This window comes from Kryptolebias marmoratus, linkage group LG13, assembly GCF_001649575.2.
Source record: "Kryptolebias marmoratus isolate JLee-2015 linkage group LG13, ASM164957v2, whole genome shotgun sequence".
NCBI classification, from domain to species: domain Eukaryota; kingdom Metazoa; phylum Chordata; class Actinopteri; order Cyprinodontiformes; family Rivulidae; genus Kryptolebias; species Kryptolebias marmoratus.
In genome coordinates this window covers 15320879-15339058 of record NC_051442.1, presented here as the reverse complement: position 1 = coordinate 15339058, position 18180 = coordinate 15320879, and the positions used below count along the sequence as shown (strand labels likewise).

The following is an 18180-nucleotide window of genomic DNA, read 5'->3' as shown; positions in this document are numbered from 1 at the left end:
TCGGGGAGATGTGGTCTATCTATTGTTGATGAGACAAAAGCGCGAGTCAGATTCATATAGGAGTGGCGGGGAATAACTCCTCATATCCTCATATCACAGTCACAAAGCCATCCAGCTAAAACCTCAATATCCCCCCGCACTTCTTTCTGGACATGGGTGAGTGCACCGAATTTTTAATAACTCTTATCATTTCTTATTAATGTGATTTGAAAACCCTGGATTTCAATAACTTGCACACTTTTAATATCTTTTTTTCATTTTATTTATTTATTTATCTTTTTAGACATGTTGCCCTCATGCACTGCAGGCAGAGCTCGCTGCAAACTAATTATGCTTTTTTTTTTTTCGTTCAACTGAGGCCTTTTCTATGCCTGAATACTTTGCTGATTTGATTTGATTTGATTTCACCTTTTTTTTTTTCCTTGACGCGCGCCAAAACTCAGTACGCAAGTAAGTTTTTCGAAAGGCTTTGATGGCCAACGGCACAAGGACTGAGCCGGGGTTTCACAGTTCAGCGACAGAGAGGAGTTCTTGTCGTCTTTAACAGCTTTTTGAAATGCAGCTCAGAGGGGATTCGAAGCCCAAGCTGAGAGCGGCGGGCGACAACATGCCGAGGCCATGCCAGGTCACTCATGTGAACGGGGTCAGATACTCCCACATGTGTCACGGGGAGAAATGAGAAACATTTCAATGAGGACCAACGGACCCAAACGACTTCGACCAATCCCCCCCCTCTCCCGCCTCCTCTCTTTTTCATCCACACTAACAAACAGCATGTGTGTTTACTTGTTGTATGTTTTGTTTTCTTTAAGCAGCTTTGGCAGATCAACCAATTAGTTTGCAATTGCTTGAATTTATGAATTCAGATGGAAGATGGAACCGACGCCGCAGCAGCTCACGTGTGGGCGTCTGAAAACACTATTATGTTTTTGTTTTTTTCTGGCGGGGGGGCCTCTATCACTCTTCCTGCTGTTTCTATTTATACTTAAGAAGCAGTTAGTTTAACTCACAGCCTCCCTGCTCTCTGTAACTAAACCCTAACAGTTGGGATGTGGAAGAAAACAAAAAGATTTCACTCCGATAGCTGTGCCCCCCTCAAGGATGTAATAACAAAGCAAATTCTGCATGAGGTTGTTGTTGTTGTTGTGAAGATATCTAAATCACACCCCCACCCCATGCTCTCTCTTTCTGCTCATTATGCGTCCACCCACCCTTTGAACACTTGAACCCAGCCCCCACCAGCACTGACCATGGTACCAGCCTCAGCCAGCTGTGGATGAGGGGTGGCCTGACACTGCCGATGGTGTCGAGATGGTTCCTGGTGACCATCACGTACTACAATGTGTACGTGTGTGTGTGTAGTCTTTGTTTGTTTGACATCACCACCCTTTGTTCTCCGCCGGTCGCTGCCGGCACAATGGATATTGTATCCGCAGGCCACAAAAAGAAGCTCTTTCTTCAGGGCCAGAGTTTCTCCTCCATCCCTTAGTGGCCCGGTGACGCCTGCAGAGCGAGGGGCCGGACCAGATTTAGCGAGGACAGAGCTGTGAGGTGTTGGCACAGATGAAATCAGCGCGGAGAGCATAGCTGTATTGTACAGTAGCAACACCTTGCAGACAGCGGCTGTACATCACTGGGATCTTTCTCGTTGTGGAGTACAGCGTCAGAGGCTGCAGATGTTTCCGGTCAGGCAGCCCTGGCTTTGCAAAGCCTTAGGTGCTTCTTCTTTTATCCCATTTTTGGCAATGCATTTATTAACATTTGCTGCCTGCTTCAACCCAGCTGCTTGCCCTGGAAGACGTGACTGAGATTGGTGTGAAGTTGGACGCTGCTTGAACTCTTGTTTGTCGCTGCTGTCTGATTCTTTTCTTGTTCTCTCTTCTGTTGCTTTCGTGCCTGTTGGTGGGGTTTTACATGTTCATGGATTTGCAGACAGAGCGAGGCCTTTTCCATCGCTCCCCAACAGGGTGAAGGAGCCCCCCCACCCCCACCCTCCCCTACGACCACCGTGGCATTGATGTGTTGTGTGGTTATATGTGCGGTGTGTGCCGCCTGTGTGCTGATATATTATGCCCCCTCAGGTTGTTATGATTGCTGTATCCGGTGCATTGGGGCAGTGCCCTACCCCTCCCTGGTGGCCACCCTGCTGTGCTATGCCGGCACAGCGTTATTTTGCGGCTGTGGGCACGAAGCGCTGGCCCATACCGAAGTCCTCGTCAAGACTTACTTTGCCCGCAACGCTCAGGACTATGTGGTCTTGGACTCTTTGTGAGTGACGCTTCAGTCAAAGCAATTGTTTGAAACTGATTTATGGCACCATTTCACTGACTTCTCCCTGTAACTTTCCCCAGTATCAAATACTTCCAGTACGTGATCTACGGCCTGGCATCTTTTTTCTTCCTCTATGGTATCCTTCTGCTGGCTGAGGGTTTCTACACTACAAGTGCTGTCAAGCAGACCTTTGGCGAGTTTAGGAGCACCCATTGCGGCCGCTGCCTCAGCCTGACGGTGAGAACATGAGGGAGGAGATAAACCGAGACAGGGAGGCATGACGTCAGGTCACTGATGAGATGCTGAACGCTGGTTTGGGCTGAGCTCCTTAGATGAATTAAACACTCCGTGTAATTTCTTCTCCCAGAATCGTGAATTATGGTTGATAGCTGATTTAATGACACCACATTTATCACAGTGACACCTGAGCACCCAGGCAACGGATCCATAATCTTCTTGTTTCAACAGTTCATCATAGTGACGTACATCTTGGCCTTCATCTGGCTCGCAGTGTTCGCCTTCACTGCCATCCCAGTCTTCTTCCTGTTCAACATGGAGCAGACCTGTCACGACATCAATATCCTGGCTGAGACCACCCCCAGCATCAATCAGCACAGCTGGATTTGCATGGACGCCAGGCAGTACGGTGAGTTGCTCCTATAATGGCTGACCGTGTGTCCCCCTGATGAGCATGTTAATGTGTCCTTGACAGCGATCAACTAATCAATGGGGAGTGGCGGCAAGACGGATGTTTGAATTAGCTATAAAACAATACAGATAATCCCTCACTGCTGTTTCCCTGGTGTGCCGCATGCAAACGGGGGCTTACATGAGTCATAGCTTGTCATGATTCAGCTCGTCGGGCTGCTCTTACTTACGTCATGTCTTCATTTCAGGGCTGCTTCCTTGGAATGCGATGCCAGGCAAGTCCTGTGGAATGACCTTGGCATCTATTTGCAAAACCAGCGAAGTGAGTGGTTAAATTGAGGATTTCTTTACACGTTTGCATCATTATATTAAATTCCCTGTATAACCTAGAAGAGATTGAGTCACGTATTTAAAAACTAACTGTGTTTATTGTGTCTTTTAGTTTCATCTCACCTATGACTTGTACATAGCTGCATTTGCCGGGGCTGGGGTCACTCTCTTGTCTCTGGTAAGGAATTGCTTCTGACTTTGCATGATTTCTTATCATTTAAACCTCCTGGTGGGAATAAACTCATGCCTGTGAGCCCCGTGTTTTCCGTGGCATTGGTTTATTTATGGAACCTGTCAAGATTGTTAAAGTGATGGTGCTGTGGAAAGGTTATGAACAATTAACATCTGTTGCAGAGATGGCTCTTTGAACAACCTCGGCTTGGCAAAATAGTTTAACTCTGAGCTGACTGATGAGCTAACAGCTAGTCAGAGCAGGGTCAAGACCGAATCAAGTTACTGTCATCCTTAAACAACTCCAGTTTCAAATATTTTGAAGCCATTCGTGCGAACGCTATTTTATAAACCTTTACATCCCTGTCAGTTTTGCATTGCACGGCTGTTTCTGTAAAACTTTTAATTTTTAAGCGTGAAAAGGGGCAGCAGCAGCTAGCTTTAGCATTTCCGGTGCAGCCTGGAGGACTTCCAGCAGGAATATCAAAATATTTCTGCTGTAATAACAGTTTAATGATAAATTGGCAGTGATGTATAAATTATAAAACAGGGTTTGATTAAACTGCTGGGAAATATTTGACACTGAAGTTGTTTAAGGAAGGCAGCAATCTGAATGATCTGACCCTGCTTGGACATTAGCTTGTCTATCCAGTCAGAATTCAAGTCTATTTCTGTTGTTTTTTTAAAGTCTATTTAATAAAGAGCTATCTATAACTTTTCCACAAAACCCCACTTTAAAAGATCCAATGTATTGCTTTAAGGATAGACAGCGTAAACAACCTTATACTATAATCCATCCATCCATTTTCTTTAGCCGCTTCTCCATTCCGGGTCGCGGGTGGCTGGTGCCTATCCCCAGCGGTCACTGTGCGAGGGGCGGGGGACACCCTGGACAGGTCGCAAGTCCATCGCAGGGCCACATATAGACGAGCGAGACAAACAACCATTCACACTGTCACTCACACCTAGGGACAATTTTAGAATCATCAATTAACCTAACATGCATGTTTTTTGGTCTGTGGGAGGAAACCGGAGTAAACCCACGTGTTCACAGGGAGAACATGCAAACTCCACCCAGAAGGACCTCAGGCCGGGAAGCGAACCTCCAACCTTCTTGCTGGGAGGCAACAGCTCTAACCACTATTCCACTGTGCCACCCCCCTTATACTATAATAATAATTTTATTTCTCTTCAGCAAAAAGCAATTTTTCTTTTTACATTTGGATGATTCTAAATCAAAGATAACTTCATAACTGCCTTCTCATTATCATGAAGCAACATCAGTATTTGGTTTTAGGTAGTATTTCACTGGGTTACGACTGTTGGTGACAAACTGCGGACGGCATTTGTGCGTGAATTTTCAAAACATTGTGGAAATATTCACAGGGGTTCTTATTTTCCATGTGAGTCGAAAGCGCTTTCCCTCGTGTTGCGGAAATTTTGAACATGGTCGAAAAATTCACGGAGCAAATTTATTTTCAAAATAGTCTCAAAGTTGTTGCAAGGTGACTAAAAACTCATCTCACTTAAGGTTCTGTAATTCTAGAGCACAATGGCTGCATTGTTTTTTGTTGTGCAGTATGTAAGCTGTCTGCAAACATTGGCTCAACCTTTCCCAGGAGTTCACGCAAACATGTCATTCATTGTTATTCCAAGTGAAAATTCGTATTTGTTGTCCCTGACAGCTCAGTTAGATCCTACCGTTTGCTTGCCTAAGGTTGCACACATTATTAATGAATATGTAGAATTAGAGTTTTATTGTTTCATTTCTGCTCTTCTTTTCTAACGTGTCATTGCAGTTCCTGTATCTGGCTGCCACCACCTATAACTACGCCATCTTGCGATTCCTGGGCAGAAAGGGAATTCGCTAAGTGCGACACATCCGTCCGCCACGTTCAACTCTAGATTTAAACTCTTCCATCTTCGAACAGCCACTTTCAGTCCTGGATCATCTGCTGCACCTTTTTGTCCCCCCACCCCCACCCCCACCTCTCCCCCGACAAATAACAGAAAAATGTTTCTCTTCACTGTGATGCACCGACAACAAACAGAGAGATGAAGATCATTTACGCGCAGTAATGAGCCTCGACCTGTTCCACAAGTCCTCCTCTCAGATGATTCTCTTTGGTTTTGTTGTTCATTTTCATTTTTGCAGGGTGAACCTCATTTAATTCTTCCCGTGAAGCCTCACTGGTGCTGACTGTGATGAATAATGTTTCGTGAATAATTAAGAGCAACGACAGCTTGCTTTGCAAGCCATAACTGTGTGCAGACTATTCAGTGTTTACTGACGCACGTGTCGGAGCTGAATAGGATTATATGCTGCTGCCTCATTATCGCCATCGTGCATGTCAACATTGTGAGACTAAAGCAAGTGAAACTGAATGTACCAGAGTTTCCCTTTAAGCTTTTTGCTTCGTGATAAATTTGCCGCGCATTTACTCACAATCCATTTTTGCTTTGTTTAAATGTCACCACACAGGGTGGTGTTTAGCTCCTTCCTAAATAAGAACTTGATGTTCAGTAACTGCTCTCTAGTTGACTAGGCTTGTGTGTTTTCGTTTGTAATTAAGGCTAATTAAACCTTTTGAATCTAAGCCCTTTACTTGTAATTTTATTTTAACCCTATACTTGTTCCAATAAAATTGTCTTTGCTGATTGTGAAGTAATTCATTTAAGCAACAGTGGTAATTACTGCTGCCAAGATATTTAATTACACAATTCTTAAACATCACAATACTATATGTCCTCATTTCTAGAGGAGGAAATTGTTAAAGAAAAACACACACACACAATACAGAGCAAGGGCAATACAGATCCTCAGACAGCACATTATTCACTGTGAGCTTTGAGACACATTTGTCCCCAGTAGTATTCAAACATTAACAGCTTTCTGGAAGCAGTCTCCACAATGGATCACTTTGTCATGCACGAACATACGGGTCAGCAAATCTCCAAGGGCCTTGGCGCAAACGCCGCACTGCAAAACATACACGACATTAGCATCAGGCAAAGACAGGAGTCACCAGGCTCTACTGTATGTAAAACAAAACAAAAAAAATCACAGATGGTGTGTTTCCCAACGAAGAAGAAAGTCAAACCTCGAGGCACTCTGGATGGCAGATCACAGCCGGTTCGCTCATTATGAACCTGGTGTTTCCATCAATGGCTCGGTTACAGTAAGAGCAGGTCGATCTGCCATAACTGAGGATAAGATTTGAAAAGATTATTAGTTTTGAGTCCGGTTTTTATTTGTCTATTTTGTATCAACGTGCTGCTTTTATACATATCTGTGGAAACATGTTCCAGTTAGCCGTATAATGAATTTATACAAGCCAAACACTCATATAAAATATATCATGTTACCAAATATATGCACTGGAATACATATAAACATATGCTGTATATTTGGGACAGACAATATCTATAAAATTGCAAACATGACCTAATGTTAATCTGCCCATTTTGTTTGAGCAGTTGTACAATTTTGCACACAGATAAAGAATAACAATGCTGGTTTATATACCAGATTTACAGAAACTCAATATATCCAATGGTTTTTAATATTTAAACATTTACAGACCAAAAAAAAATCTGTTTTTATTTAGTTTTTTGTTAGTTCTTTAAGCATGTATTTAGACACGTATGACCTCTGGCATCCATCAGGGGGTGCTGCAGCACCCACCGCAACCCTACTTCTCACAGCCTTGTTTTATATACCAGAAGATTTGAATATTCAAATTATTTGGATTTTTGAGATTATCAGCAATATTGGAAACCTACCGGGATCTGGTCTGAGTCTCGGTAGAATTGAGCTTTTCTGCAGGTTTTTGAAACCTGTCAGAACTAAAAAACAAACAAACAAACAAAAAAACAATAATCAGCAAATAATAAGATGATTGTATGAAAAAACAAACATCTTTGAACAGCACTTGATACCATTTTACTTACGTGTTGGTATCATCACACTGCTGTTTCAGCTGTTCTGGGATGGTTTGCTCTGAATCTTCAGGTTCGGGCACAGATTTATCGCTCTGGGATTCAACATCTAAAGCATCTGACAGATTAATAGCTCTGGAAGCTGAGTTATCTTGAGCAGCTGTAGCATTTTCAGCGGGCGAGGGTTGAACAGCGTCTTCGATGTTCAGCTCTGTCATGAGGTCGGCTGCATCTGCGAGTGGCAGCTCAACGCTCTGTTCAGGAGCACATTCGACTACCTCCTCAGTTCTGGTCCCTAAAACTGGCTCGGCAGGGCCTGCAGAGTCTGATTCACACTCTGCAGACTTGACAGCAGCTGGTGATTCACACAGAGTATCAGAAACTGGTTGTGTGCCGTCCAATGGAGGAGCCTCTTCTGTTGGTGTTGCATTAACAACAACAGGAGTCTCCGGCGCCTCAACTAATATTTCAACGATGACTCTTTTATTTTGTTCTGGAGAACCTTTGTCACTGCAGCTTTCTGTGGGTGTTTCATTGTCAGACTGAGTAGGTGAGTCGCCTAAAGGTTCAACCAGTAAGTCCGAATCTACACCGGCTTGGAGGGAAGCATCTTCACCTGCTGCCTCAGTATCGTCAGCTGTTTCAGGCAATGACTCCACCATGAACTTCACCGCGGTGAACACCGCGTCTTCATTTGGCTCCTGCGGAGGGCATTTCTCTTCACTGCCGTTTGCAGTTTGAATAGACGCGTCTTTATTTTCCTCCTCCGAACTTGTAGTATTTGCTGGCTCTGTTTTGATTACAGATTCCTCTCGAGGCTCCGGTTGGACTTCGAGTGCAGCGGGGACTTCGGCAGTGACTGAACTGCCAGATGTGCCCTCCGCAGCAGAGACCTCTGGAACACAGTTTTCCACTTTAGCGTCAGCTGGAGCCCTTGCCTCATTGTTATCTATATTTGATGGTTCAGGAGGAGGATCAGCCTGTTCTTCCTTGTCTTCTGCAGCAGTTCTTTTGGCAGGTGTCGTGTCTGCTGGCTCCACGGGAACTGCTGCTTCAGGATCCTGCTTTACTACAGGCGCTGGTTGGATTTGCTCTTCATTATCTGCAGAGACCTCATCAGCTTTCTCCTTGTTTTCCACATTAGACTTGTCTATTGCTGCACTGGCTTCTATCTTCTTGTTTTCCTCAGTCAATTTGTCTGCTTGTGTTTTACTATTTGAAATCAGCTGTTCTGTGGGGGATTGGAGCCTGTTAAAAAAATAGGGTTGTTTATTTCCAGTTATGCAAAAACATGTACATGAGCAATTAAAAGAAGTCAATATTAAAGATCCTTTTGTGTACTAACTTTGTATCACCCACAGTATCCACTTTCGATTCGTTACTTGGAGACTCTTTTTGGACAGGATTAACTTCATTGTTTGCTTGATTAGCACAATCACTACAACAAAACACAGATGTACAAAAGATTTACAAGAACGTGCATGACAATAACATTCAATTCATAACCTAACCTAAACTTTAGCTGAGATAACGGCAAGTCTTGCAAAAACAGGGAGTGAGTATTGGTTCGCACTTTGCACAGTTTGTGCTGGATTAAAATTTAAAAGCATACATGCTTATTTGGAATAAGTGCCTTCTTTTAAAAAGTAAAAATTGTTGGAGAATGTTCTGATCTAAGATTTAACAATCAGACACAATTTAAGATGAACACTGTCACTTATAGGCTTGCATCTTGCTAGTTGTGTTATAAGTGTTATAATCAGTGAAGGTTTTCATAATTTTCTAAAATACTATATCTCCAAAGTGAAATCAGTCACTTCAGAATATTAATCTTTTATGCAGGAAACACTGTAAATCAAAACAATGTTCAAACTATTTTGTATTCATATGTTGTCGACAAATATACATTTTCAGTGATCTCTGAAAGTAATCTTGTCTTTTTTTACATAAAGCAAAAGCTGATAAATTATGCACGCAGGAACGTGTTCAGAAACTGTGAACTGTACTAAAGGATGCGCGTCCATCACACATGAGCTCAGGAACTGAAAACAAAGCTGGTAAAATGAGCCTTAAATGTCAGCATAGTGTTTATTATTAACAATATAAATATCACCAGACACATTGTTGTGTAACGGGAGCTGGTAAACAAGACGACTGAGATGCAATAAAGCAGCTGTTCCTCACCAACGAAAATAAAACCTACAACATATTTAAATCACTGGAGCCAAAGGATTACCTTGTTGTCAAGAGAAATGCAAAATGGGAGCATTAATGTTTCACGTGTTTTTTTTTCCTTCTAACTATTGTAGTGCAGAAGTGTAGACATAGCATTAATAAATTAATCTGTTGTATGATCAGTCAGAGGAGTAAGTGTAAATTCAGTGCACAAAGATACTCAGCATGAACACCACAGAAAGACGTTCCTGTGGCTGTTAAGTCAGTGGTTCCCAAAGCTGGGTCATAAAACACTAAGTGGAGGTTCCTGAGACCATCTACAGAAATTAAATTAACTTTGAAAATGATTGCTAATGACACATTTAGCCTTGAGTGTTACAAAGAGATAAGAACGGTAGTCATGAATGGATAAAAACACTTTACGAGGCTCTTTGTTAAATGGTTTCTTATCAGTGCTTATGAACCTGACCCAGCAAATGTCGGGGTCACGAGTCTCTGTAATTGATTTTTTTTATTTTGAGGGTAAAAGCCTGAACCATTTGAAGACTGTTGCACTGAGCTATCCAACTCCTCCGTCTGACACTTATTCATAAAACTGTCTTAAACTTGGACTGGTTCTGAAAAACAAGTCACCACTTGTCAACATTTGTGCAGTAGCTGCCAGTTAAATAGTTTTGTAATTGGTAAACTAGTATAGTGGATTGTGACTTTTTAAAATTAGTATATATGTGCTTTTTTGTTTTACTGTGTTTTATATCCATGTATTATTATGTAGGCTTGTTTTTCTGTCTCTGGTTCTTGAAGAGTTATCAAAAATAAACAAATAAAAATATAAAAATCAACATTTGGTTTGTTTGTTTCTGTTTCCTGTTGTACAGAACCTGTACTGGACCGGTATGTACTGAACCGTGACATGTACACCCCTACTTATTAGAGTAGTTTATTTTATTTTATTTTATTAAAGAGTTTGTTTTGATTTTGCACTGCAGTGAAAAGCTGTAAACTTGCATCAAGTCAATTTTTCAAAAGAAAAATAGCTCCTTTCAGAGTGTTTAATGGTTTCAGTATTTTGGTAGCTGGCGCTTTAATGCTTTTCTTTTGAAACGTCTCCTTCCTGGACTTCCGGTTTTGTTCCGTTGAGTTCTGAGCCGTAGCAGCTTCATGCTAGGTGGGTAAGTAAGTGTGTTTGGTCCTGCACAAGTGTGTTTGTTGCCTCTTACTTTATTATTCCTGGAGCTGAGCGACATATATCGATTGTTACACAGTAAACACAAGGCACTCGGTGTTTTTGACATGTTTAAAACAGCCCCTAAAGCCTCAGTCTTTACATCCTTATCGCACTTTACAAAAGTAACGTTTACGGAGCAACTACTACACTACTTGTCTTTTGAGAAAAAAAACATACCCTCTGTTGACCCGTAAGTCTTGTTTTATTTTGAGCATTATTGCATGAGAAAAGCTGCAACAAAAGTACAACACAGTATTATTTAAATGAGCGGAGGTCGACTAACATCACTAACCTAATTGGTGTCCTATCGGTTCGTGGTGCGTTCGAGGTCTGCCCAAAGTCTGAGCTTTGAAAGCTACAGTTTTAGTTCAATATGCCACTAATATTTTAATCAGAGCTGTTTCACATCGTATGCCATTGATTAAAACATACAAAATAATGTTAGGAGATGTATATTTAAAATTTGAAAACCATTTTACAGACCTTAGACCAATCAAAAATAGGTATTTTTTATATTTTTCAAAGCCCACAAGTAATCTATTTACAAAATGTATTGCTTATTTTGTTTTTATTTTTTATCTCAGAGAAAGAACTGCAATTGAATCAGGACCTAAGCAACTTTTCAGTGTATTCGTGTCATATAGTATCAGTACAATAATATTATAAGATCATAAAATGCAGATTATCAAAGATATTACCTTTTACAGAAATGAGTCGGGTGGGATAAACCTCTCTGATTATATGTGTAACAAAGAAATATTTAGTGTAAGCAATATTGTAGAGGTATTACAAGAAAACAACAGCTGCATCGTTGTGAAAATGTGGACATTATTATTGTTGTCGTAAAAAAAAAATGTTATCAGTGCTGTTGTGACAGTGCAAGAGGTTTTTTTAGTTTAAAACTGGCACCCAGGAAAGTTCTCAGTACTACTTTTATTAATTTGGGGAAAATTAATAAACAAGGTTTTAGATTAGTTTCACTCAAGTGGTTTCTTATATTTTAAAAAATGACTTCTAGCACCACCACAGCAGTTTGTTTGTATTTTTGTGTGACTGCATCCATTACTATTATATTATCTGGTGCAAAGAGTCAAATCTTTGTTGTTTTGTTTGTTTTGTTTCATTTTGGAAGGAGGTCACACAATGAAGGAAGGCGTAGTGATAAAACAGTAGTCACTGATCAAACTGTTATTGTAAACAAAGAAGCTAAATTAAATATTTATTTAATATCATTCCTTACCTTTAAAATAAAATATCGTCTTTTCTTTCCCTATGGACTAAATTGGTCATTTTTTTCAGTGTGGTTAAATTATGAAACAGCATTATTTGTTGCATTAACTTGTTAGGTTAACCTGACACATGTAGACCTTTTTTTTAAAATAACATTTAAATTTCACTCATTGATTTTAGGGTCATTTGAGCCTTTCTGCAGACCTGTTAGGTTAATCCTGCCTTTTAAAATGCAGCCAGTTCTCTTCATTTAATGTTTCATGCAGTGAACACTTCATGCACATTTCAAAAAGTACAAAAAGTTTCTTTCTACCTTATATTTTATCCGATAAAAGCCTGGACATTTTATTGTCAGGAGGAGAAACTCTCTGCCTCTTTGAAACCAGCAGGTCTGTAATGCTACAGGAGCGTCTGGATGCTGGATCGTTTAGAAAAATAATCGATCAGCCAAAGAGCTAAAACGGTAGAAAATCGAAACTTCCTGCTTATTAAGTGAACACATATATTTATGATGACCTGCTCAGCTTAAATTGCTCGTATTTGTGTTTGTTCTGGAAACAGCCAGATGTTAACTACCTGGTTCTGTTTCACTCGCATCACCAACATGCAAAGAGAAAACAAAGGATTCTTGGTCCCTCCAAAAAAGATGATTAAAAAAATACATCTTAATATGTGTTTACAAGTTTTGTTGATGTGCTTTTAGTGGATACAGAATATCGATTCAGAGCCATATAAAAATTAAAAGTCGGGGTTTTTGGTGCTGAAAGCAACAGTTAGACGTTATTAGAGTCAGATAGTGTTTATGTGTCCAGCTGCTGTAAATAAGCAATATGATATTTTAGTCATTTTTGAAACTCTAGCCTTTGGTTTGGTCATTTTTGTGATAATTCGCTGATGTTTTGTTGTCATTTTATGCCTGAATTTCCTCTGTTTTCTTAGGAAAAAAAACGAAATGCCATCAAGAAACCATCTTGACAAAGTCGGACGGAAGAAAAAGAAGAAATGGACCGAAGAGGTCATGGAGCGTGCACTGATTGAGGTGAAATCAGGACGGTGCACAGTGAGACAGGCTGCCAAAGAGTTTGGAGTACCCAAGTCCTCACTCGGGGACCGGGTAAGTGGACGAGTGACACCAGGGAGTCGCAGCGGTCCAGCTCAGCTCATAACGTCTGCTGATGAGAAGCTGCTCGTGGAGTTCTGCTTATATATGTCCGAGCATGGATTCCCACTCACCAAGCAGCAGGTAGTGTCCTTTGCATCGTCGATTTATAAACGGCAGCACCGGAGGGTGGTGTTTTCCAAACTGGGCCAGACGTGGTGGCTCAATTTTAGGAGACGGCAAGAAAAGAACATTACTATTCAGCCAGCAGACAGTGTTGTGCGTGGGAGGACAGCGTGTGTGAGGAAGGAAGCAGTGGATCATTTTTTTTGCCTCTTGAACACAGTCATAGACACACGCGGGCTCAGAGACAGGCCTCATCAAATCTACAGCTGCAGTGAGACAGGCTTCCAGCTGGGCAGGAAGAAAGCGATTCTCCCCAAATCCACCAGTTTGGGCTACAAGCCAGCGCCAAACTCGAGGGACCATATCTCTGTGCTGGCCTGCTTTAACGCTGCCGGGGGGGACATTCCTCCATTTATTATCTACTCAAAGGCCTACCCTGGGGGAGTTTGTTACAAGACACAGGGACCGCTAAACGCCCTCTACGGGTGGTCCGACTCAGGTTGTATCAACTCGGAGCTCTTTAAGAAATGGTTCCTCAAGCACTTCCTCGTTCACTCACCGAAGGAGCGCCCGCTGCTGCTGATCTTCGACGGCCACAGGTCACCGGTGAACCTGGAGGTGGTGGAATCAGCTCGCAAAGAGGACATCATCCTCCTCTGCCTTCCTCCTCATTGCTCCCACATCCTGCAGCCGCTGGACGCCGGCCTATTTGTGGTTCTCAAGCAGCGTTTCGTGGCGCTCGTAGGCGACGGCTGCGCCACTGATAGCCACTTCACAGTCAGCAAGAAGGAGTTCTCAGGTGTATTTAAAGGGACTTATCAGGTAGCAAAGGAGGAGGAAGGCATCAGGATTGTGAAGGAAGGCTTTAGGAAGTGTGGCGTCTACCCTCTGAACCACTTTGCCAGCGATGACGTTCGTTTCGTGCCGTCACACAGCACCGGCCCTGCAGCTGGAAGCTCGTTGTCGATATCGGCGCAGGACATGCACTCTGTAGGAGAGCTTGCGGCCGCCGGACCCTCCTCCTAGCTCATTGCTAATCTATCAAACTGTCAGCACCTTGGAAGTGAGCAGGGTCAGTACCTTTGAGGAAACCGCCGTCGGCTGCATAATTCAAGAAAAGCCAATCAACTCCTACTAGCGCTGCCATTTAAAATGCTGAATGGGTTTACACTGCTGTAGGAGAGGCATGCACCACCTCCCCCAGCCTCCCAGCAGACAGCTCCGTTTATCTAGCCCTTTTCACAAAGAAAGGCCCGGGTTGATGTAAATTACTCATTGTTTGTACTACTGTTACAGTTCACAAGTTGAAGATTATTTTGAAATTGCAATAATTCTGTTTTACCTTTCGATTGTTTTTAAATGGCTCCCCTGATCGTGTGAAATAGCCGGTGCAAAGTTCTTTATTTCTAACGATCCCATAACTAAAACGCACGGACAGAAGTGGCTCCACTTTAAAGAAATCACAAGCAAATTACCTGGAGAGCTGGGTAATTTCCCCAGATACCACTGTACCACTGATAGCTTTTTGTTTTTGCGGTGCAGTGTGCATTGATATGCCCAGCTTTTCCGGCCCAACTTTCTGTGGGTAATGCATTACCAGCGCGTTAACGAAGGAGCGACTTCAATTTAATGTTCAACAAACTGTGTGGCGCCTTGCAGCAGCCCGGTGACCACTGCAGAAACACAACCTCTGCATACCTAATGATGAAACCCGCGTGTCACAGCCGGTGTTGTAGCTCGGCCACGGCTTTAATCGGACTGACAGATGTGCCATCCCACATCTGCAGCCACAATTACAGATGCAAACTGTCTCCTCAGCTGTCAGCGAGCGAGCTGGGAAACCTGCTCTTCGAGTTCTCCTTTCTAAAATCAGCAGTGCAGGCTTGTCAAGCTGCGGCTGAGGGTACACTGCTGCGGTGACGACCGGAACGCATGATACTGAATAATAATAATGCAGCTCCGTTTTTCTCTGATTTAAAGAAAGTGCAATCCTTATTGAAAGGTAAATGCCTCAAATGTGTTTTAGGCATGTCTTTTTGTAGTATTTTACGTTTTCTCGTTCATAGATCGTTCTAAAAGGAATAATTTTGTCTCAGTGTGGCACAGCTGTTTGAGGAACGTTTAAGCTCCGTTATTAATTTTGAAGGATTGTATAAAGACAAAACTGCATGTTCTGTTTGCTTTAGGAAAATGGATGTCAGAACATGAACTCAGGGAGAAAATCCAAAATAAAGATGGTTTTGAAATATACTTGCAGCAAAAATGTGTCCATGAGTTTAATGGTCTTGCACATCATTCATTAATAACATATAAGCGTCTTTATGGGTTATACAGCACCTTTTCATTTTCTCTAGAATATATATACTATATATGTTGTATATGAGCAGCAGATTTTGTTGTGTATAATTACACAACACAGGATACTCACGGCTCCTGAGAAGTTGAATTACTCTAAATAGGTATCCAAACACATTTTATTTAAACGGTTAAAATAATATTGAAAGTGTGCGTTTCAAGCTGCAGATTTACAGTTTCGGCTTTCATTTTAAACCTTTCTGTCGCCGTAATTATGAGCAATTAATTAAGTGTTCCTTGAGGGGGGAAATACGCCGGTAAGTATTCAGATTAATGCTCAGAAGTTGAAGCACGGGTCAGATGGCTTTGCACCATCGGGCTCTAATGGATGCAGAGGAGCAGCCGAGGACCAAGTTAATGTTTATGTATGTTAATATCACAGATGGTGACTTGTCCCCGAAGCCTGGAATATTTTTAGTTACTTTGCACAGATGTAGCGCTCAAAGGACGATCTCAGTCTGACATGAAGAAACGCCAACACGACCAAGAGATTTTTGAGATAATTTTTTAGAAACAGTCTCAGTTTTTATGCATCTGCAAGCTGAAGTGTTTGCAAATCAAGTCTAAAATTCAGGTGTTTCTTTTTAAATGACCTGTGAGAGAGGTTGGTGGGAAAGTGAACATATTTATTGATCACTCACTCAAATTTCCTGGCTGCCGACAGGACGCACAAGCCCTTAATCACTGGAGGAGGATTATTTTTCTCTTCACTGGCGGCACTGGAAGACATGAGAAAGAGTGGACAAAACGTCCCCATATTACAGCTGATACGTCTCCTTTTAGAGATGCACACTGAAACGAAGACGCAGCAAACGTGAACAGATTCAACGACTGCTTGTGGGGAGAAGAAATAAATGGTTACTCAACGGGTTATCTCTTGGTTTGATCCAGCAGCCGTCTCTCTTCAGTGGCTTCCGCACCTTGATCTTATGCAACACCTGCTTTCTGTCAATTTCTAAAAAAATAAAACCCCAGTCAGCGATGGATTACAAACTTTAAATGTGTGAATGCTGATTCTTGTAAGGGTTTTTGTAACTCAAAATCATAAATAATTTCCCCATAGAAACCCACTCTTAGATTCCCTTAAATCCCTTCAGAAACATCGTTCTGTTTGAAAACTTGCTCTTATTGTCTACGTTTGCTGCTTTTAGCTTTTAGCTTTTAGCTAGCCTTTTGCTCCTCTTACCTAACCTTATGCGAGGTTTAGTTTTTGCTATTTTTTTAGCTTTTAGCTGCAGTCCTGTTACTCTTAGCTTTCAGCTAGTTGTTTGTTACTTTTAGCTTTTACACAGAATTTTGGTAGTTTTAGCTTCTAACTAACTTGTTGCTACTTTTAGCTCGCACGTTTAGCTTTTAGTCTTTTAATGCTTATAAATTTTAGCTAGCCTTTTGCAAGTTTTAGCTAGGCTGTTGATACTTCAAACTTTTAACTGGTCTTTTGTTACATTTGGCATATAGTCAGGATTTTGCTACTTTTAGCTAGCTTTTAGTTGCTTTAGCTTTTAGCTGACATTTCACTTTGGTTGTTTTTTAGCTAATGTTTTGGTTGTTTTAGCTTTTAGTCAGTGTTTTCTTTCTTTTAGCTTGAACAAGTCAGTTCAGCGGTCATTCAGCGGTCACTGAATATTCAGAGAAATATATACATTGTTTTTAGCTCTTGTAATAATAATGAAACAGTTAAAAGTGTGGGACCTACGGTCAGACATGTTGTTTCCTCTGATGCTCAGCCTGAAGGTTTGATGATGATGGTGATGATGAGTCCTATCTTCTTCCTGTCGATACTCTCCTCATTCCAAGTTGGGAAATCAACACCTGTTTAATGAGCCAGCACCAAAACTTCATTCTGCATCAAACAGATTACTTCTTTGTACAGTAAAACAAAATACATTGAACCACCGTGTTCAGCTGAGTCAGCATTAAAGCAAAGATCTGACACAGTTAGTCCCTATTTATACACACTTTTAAACATTTTAATCATGCCCCGCTCTCCTGTCTTTCAGCATTTCTCGCCCCCCTCACTTTGTTTACATCCCCACATCCGGTCCCGCTCTGCATCTTTTCTGTTTCCTCCCCGGGGTCCTGTTAACCTTTTGACCCGCACTTAGTTTTTAATCTCTTATAATGAATCTTATCTGAAGACGTGCCAGCGCCAATTAACCGGGTCAGAATTTGCCATGCATAGACAATGAAATCCATTCAGACTGCATAATGAGGCCTGAAGTCAGCGCGCGCGCGTGTGTGTGTGTGTGCGTGCGCGTGCGTGTGATCAGAACCAGAGTGAGGGCCAGTCCTCGGGTCGTGTTTGAGCTCTCACCTGTCGGAGCCTGCAGCAGACGGTGTGTGTCGGTGCGTGGAGCCTCCCTCTCTGCGTGTTTGTGGAGCTCAGGCAGGGAAGGTGGGGATATTTAACTCCAGCCTCCACCTCACCATCACCTTAGTTTCCACCCACCCTCCGCCTGCCAGTGACACGTTCTGCACCTGAATGAGAGGAGTGTGTGTGGGTGGGGACGGGGGTGTTATTTCTAGTTTTACTTTTGTTTAAAACGTCACATTCCAGAAATGTCAGAGATGTTTTCCATTACAACTACCCCCCCCCCCCCCCCCCCCC

General features: G+C 42.1%; 3 protein-coding genes across 5 annotated transcripts; 2 read left to right on the top strand and 1 right to left on the bottom strand.

Annotated features, from left to right (window-relative positions):
* Positions 1 to 6078, top strand: plp1b (proteolipid protein 1b). Of its 2 annotated transcripts, none has more exons than XM_017435889.3 (7): positions 1 to 156; positions 2082 to 2268; positions 2352 to 2508; positions 2740 to 2917; positions 3168 to 3241; positions 3362 to 3427; positions 5220 to 6078. In XM_017435889.3, the coding sequence occupies exons 1-7, from the start codon at positions 153 to 155 to the stop codon at positions 5289 to 5291; spliced, it is 738 nt and encodes a 245-aa protein (XP_017291378.1). In that variant the 5' UTR covers positions 1 to 152; the 3' UTR covers positions 5292 to 6078. The 2 variants fall into 2 exon arrangements, with proteins under 2 accessions (XP_017291378.1, XP_017291376.1); XM_017435887.3 differs by lacking the exon at positions 1 to 156 and adding an exon at positions 1329 to 1716.
* Positions 6079 to 6114: 36 nt separating this feature from the next.
* si:dkey-125i10.3 (proteoglycan 4) lies at positions 6115 to 18152 on the bottom strand. The gene is made up of 9 exons (XM_017435883.3): positions 17887 to 18152; positions 17269 to 17384; positions 16440 to 16527; positions 16214 to 16291; positions 8705 to 8797; positions 7372 to 8607; positions 7204 to 7266; positions 6522 to 6624; positions 6115 to 6400 (listed from the first exon to the last, which is right to left on the bottom strand). Exons 2-9 carry the CDS (start codon positions 17276 to 17278, stop codon positions 6296 to 6298), a joined length of 1776 nt encoding a protein of 591 aa, XP_017291372.1. The 5' UTR covers positions 17279 to 17384; positions 17887 to 18152; the 3' UTR covers positions 6115 to 6295.
* On the top strand, positions 10625 to 15467 carry si:rp71-1d10.8. 2 transcript variants are annotated; one of them, XM_017435886.2, is made up of 2 exons: positions 10625 to 10702; positions 12932 to 15467. In XM_017435886.2, exon 2 carries the CDS (start codon positions 12945 to 12947, stop codon positions 14241 to 14243), a length of 1299 nt encoding a protein of 432 aa, XP_017291375.1. In that variant the 5' UTR covers positions 10625 to 10702; positions 12932 to 12944; the 3' UTR covers positions 14244 to 15467. The 2 variants fall into 2 exon arrangements, with proteins under 2 accessions (XP_017291375.1, XP_017291374.1); XM_017435885.3 differs by having other exon boundaries at positions 10641 to 10706.
* Positions 18153 to 18180: the final 28 nt, after the last annotated feature.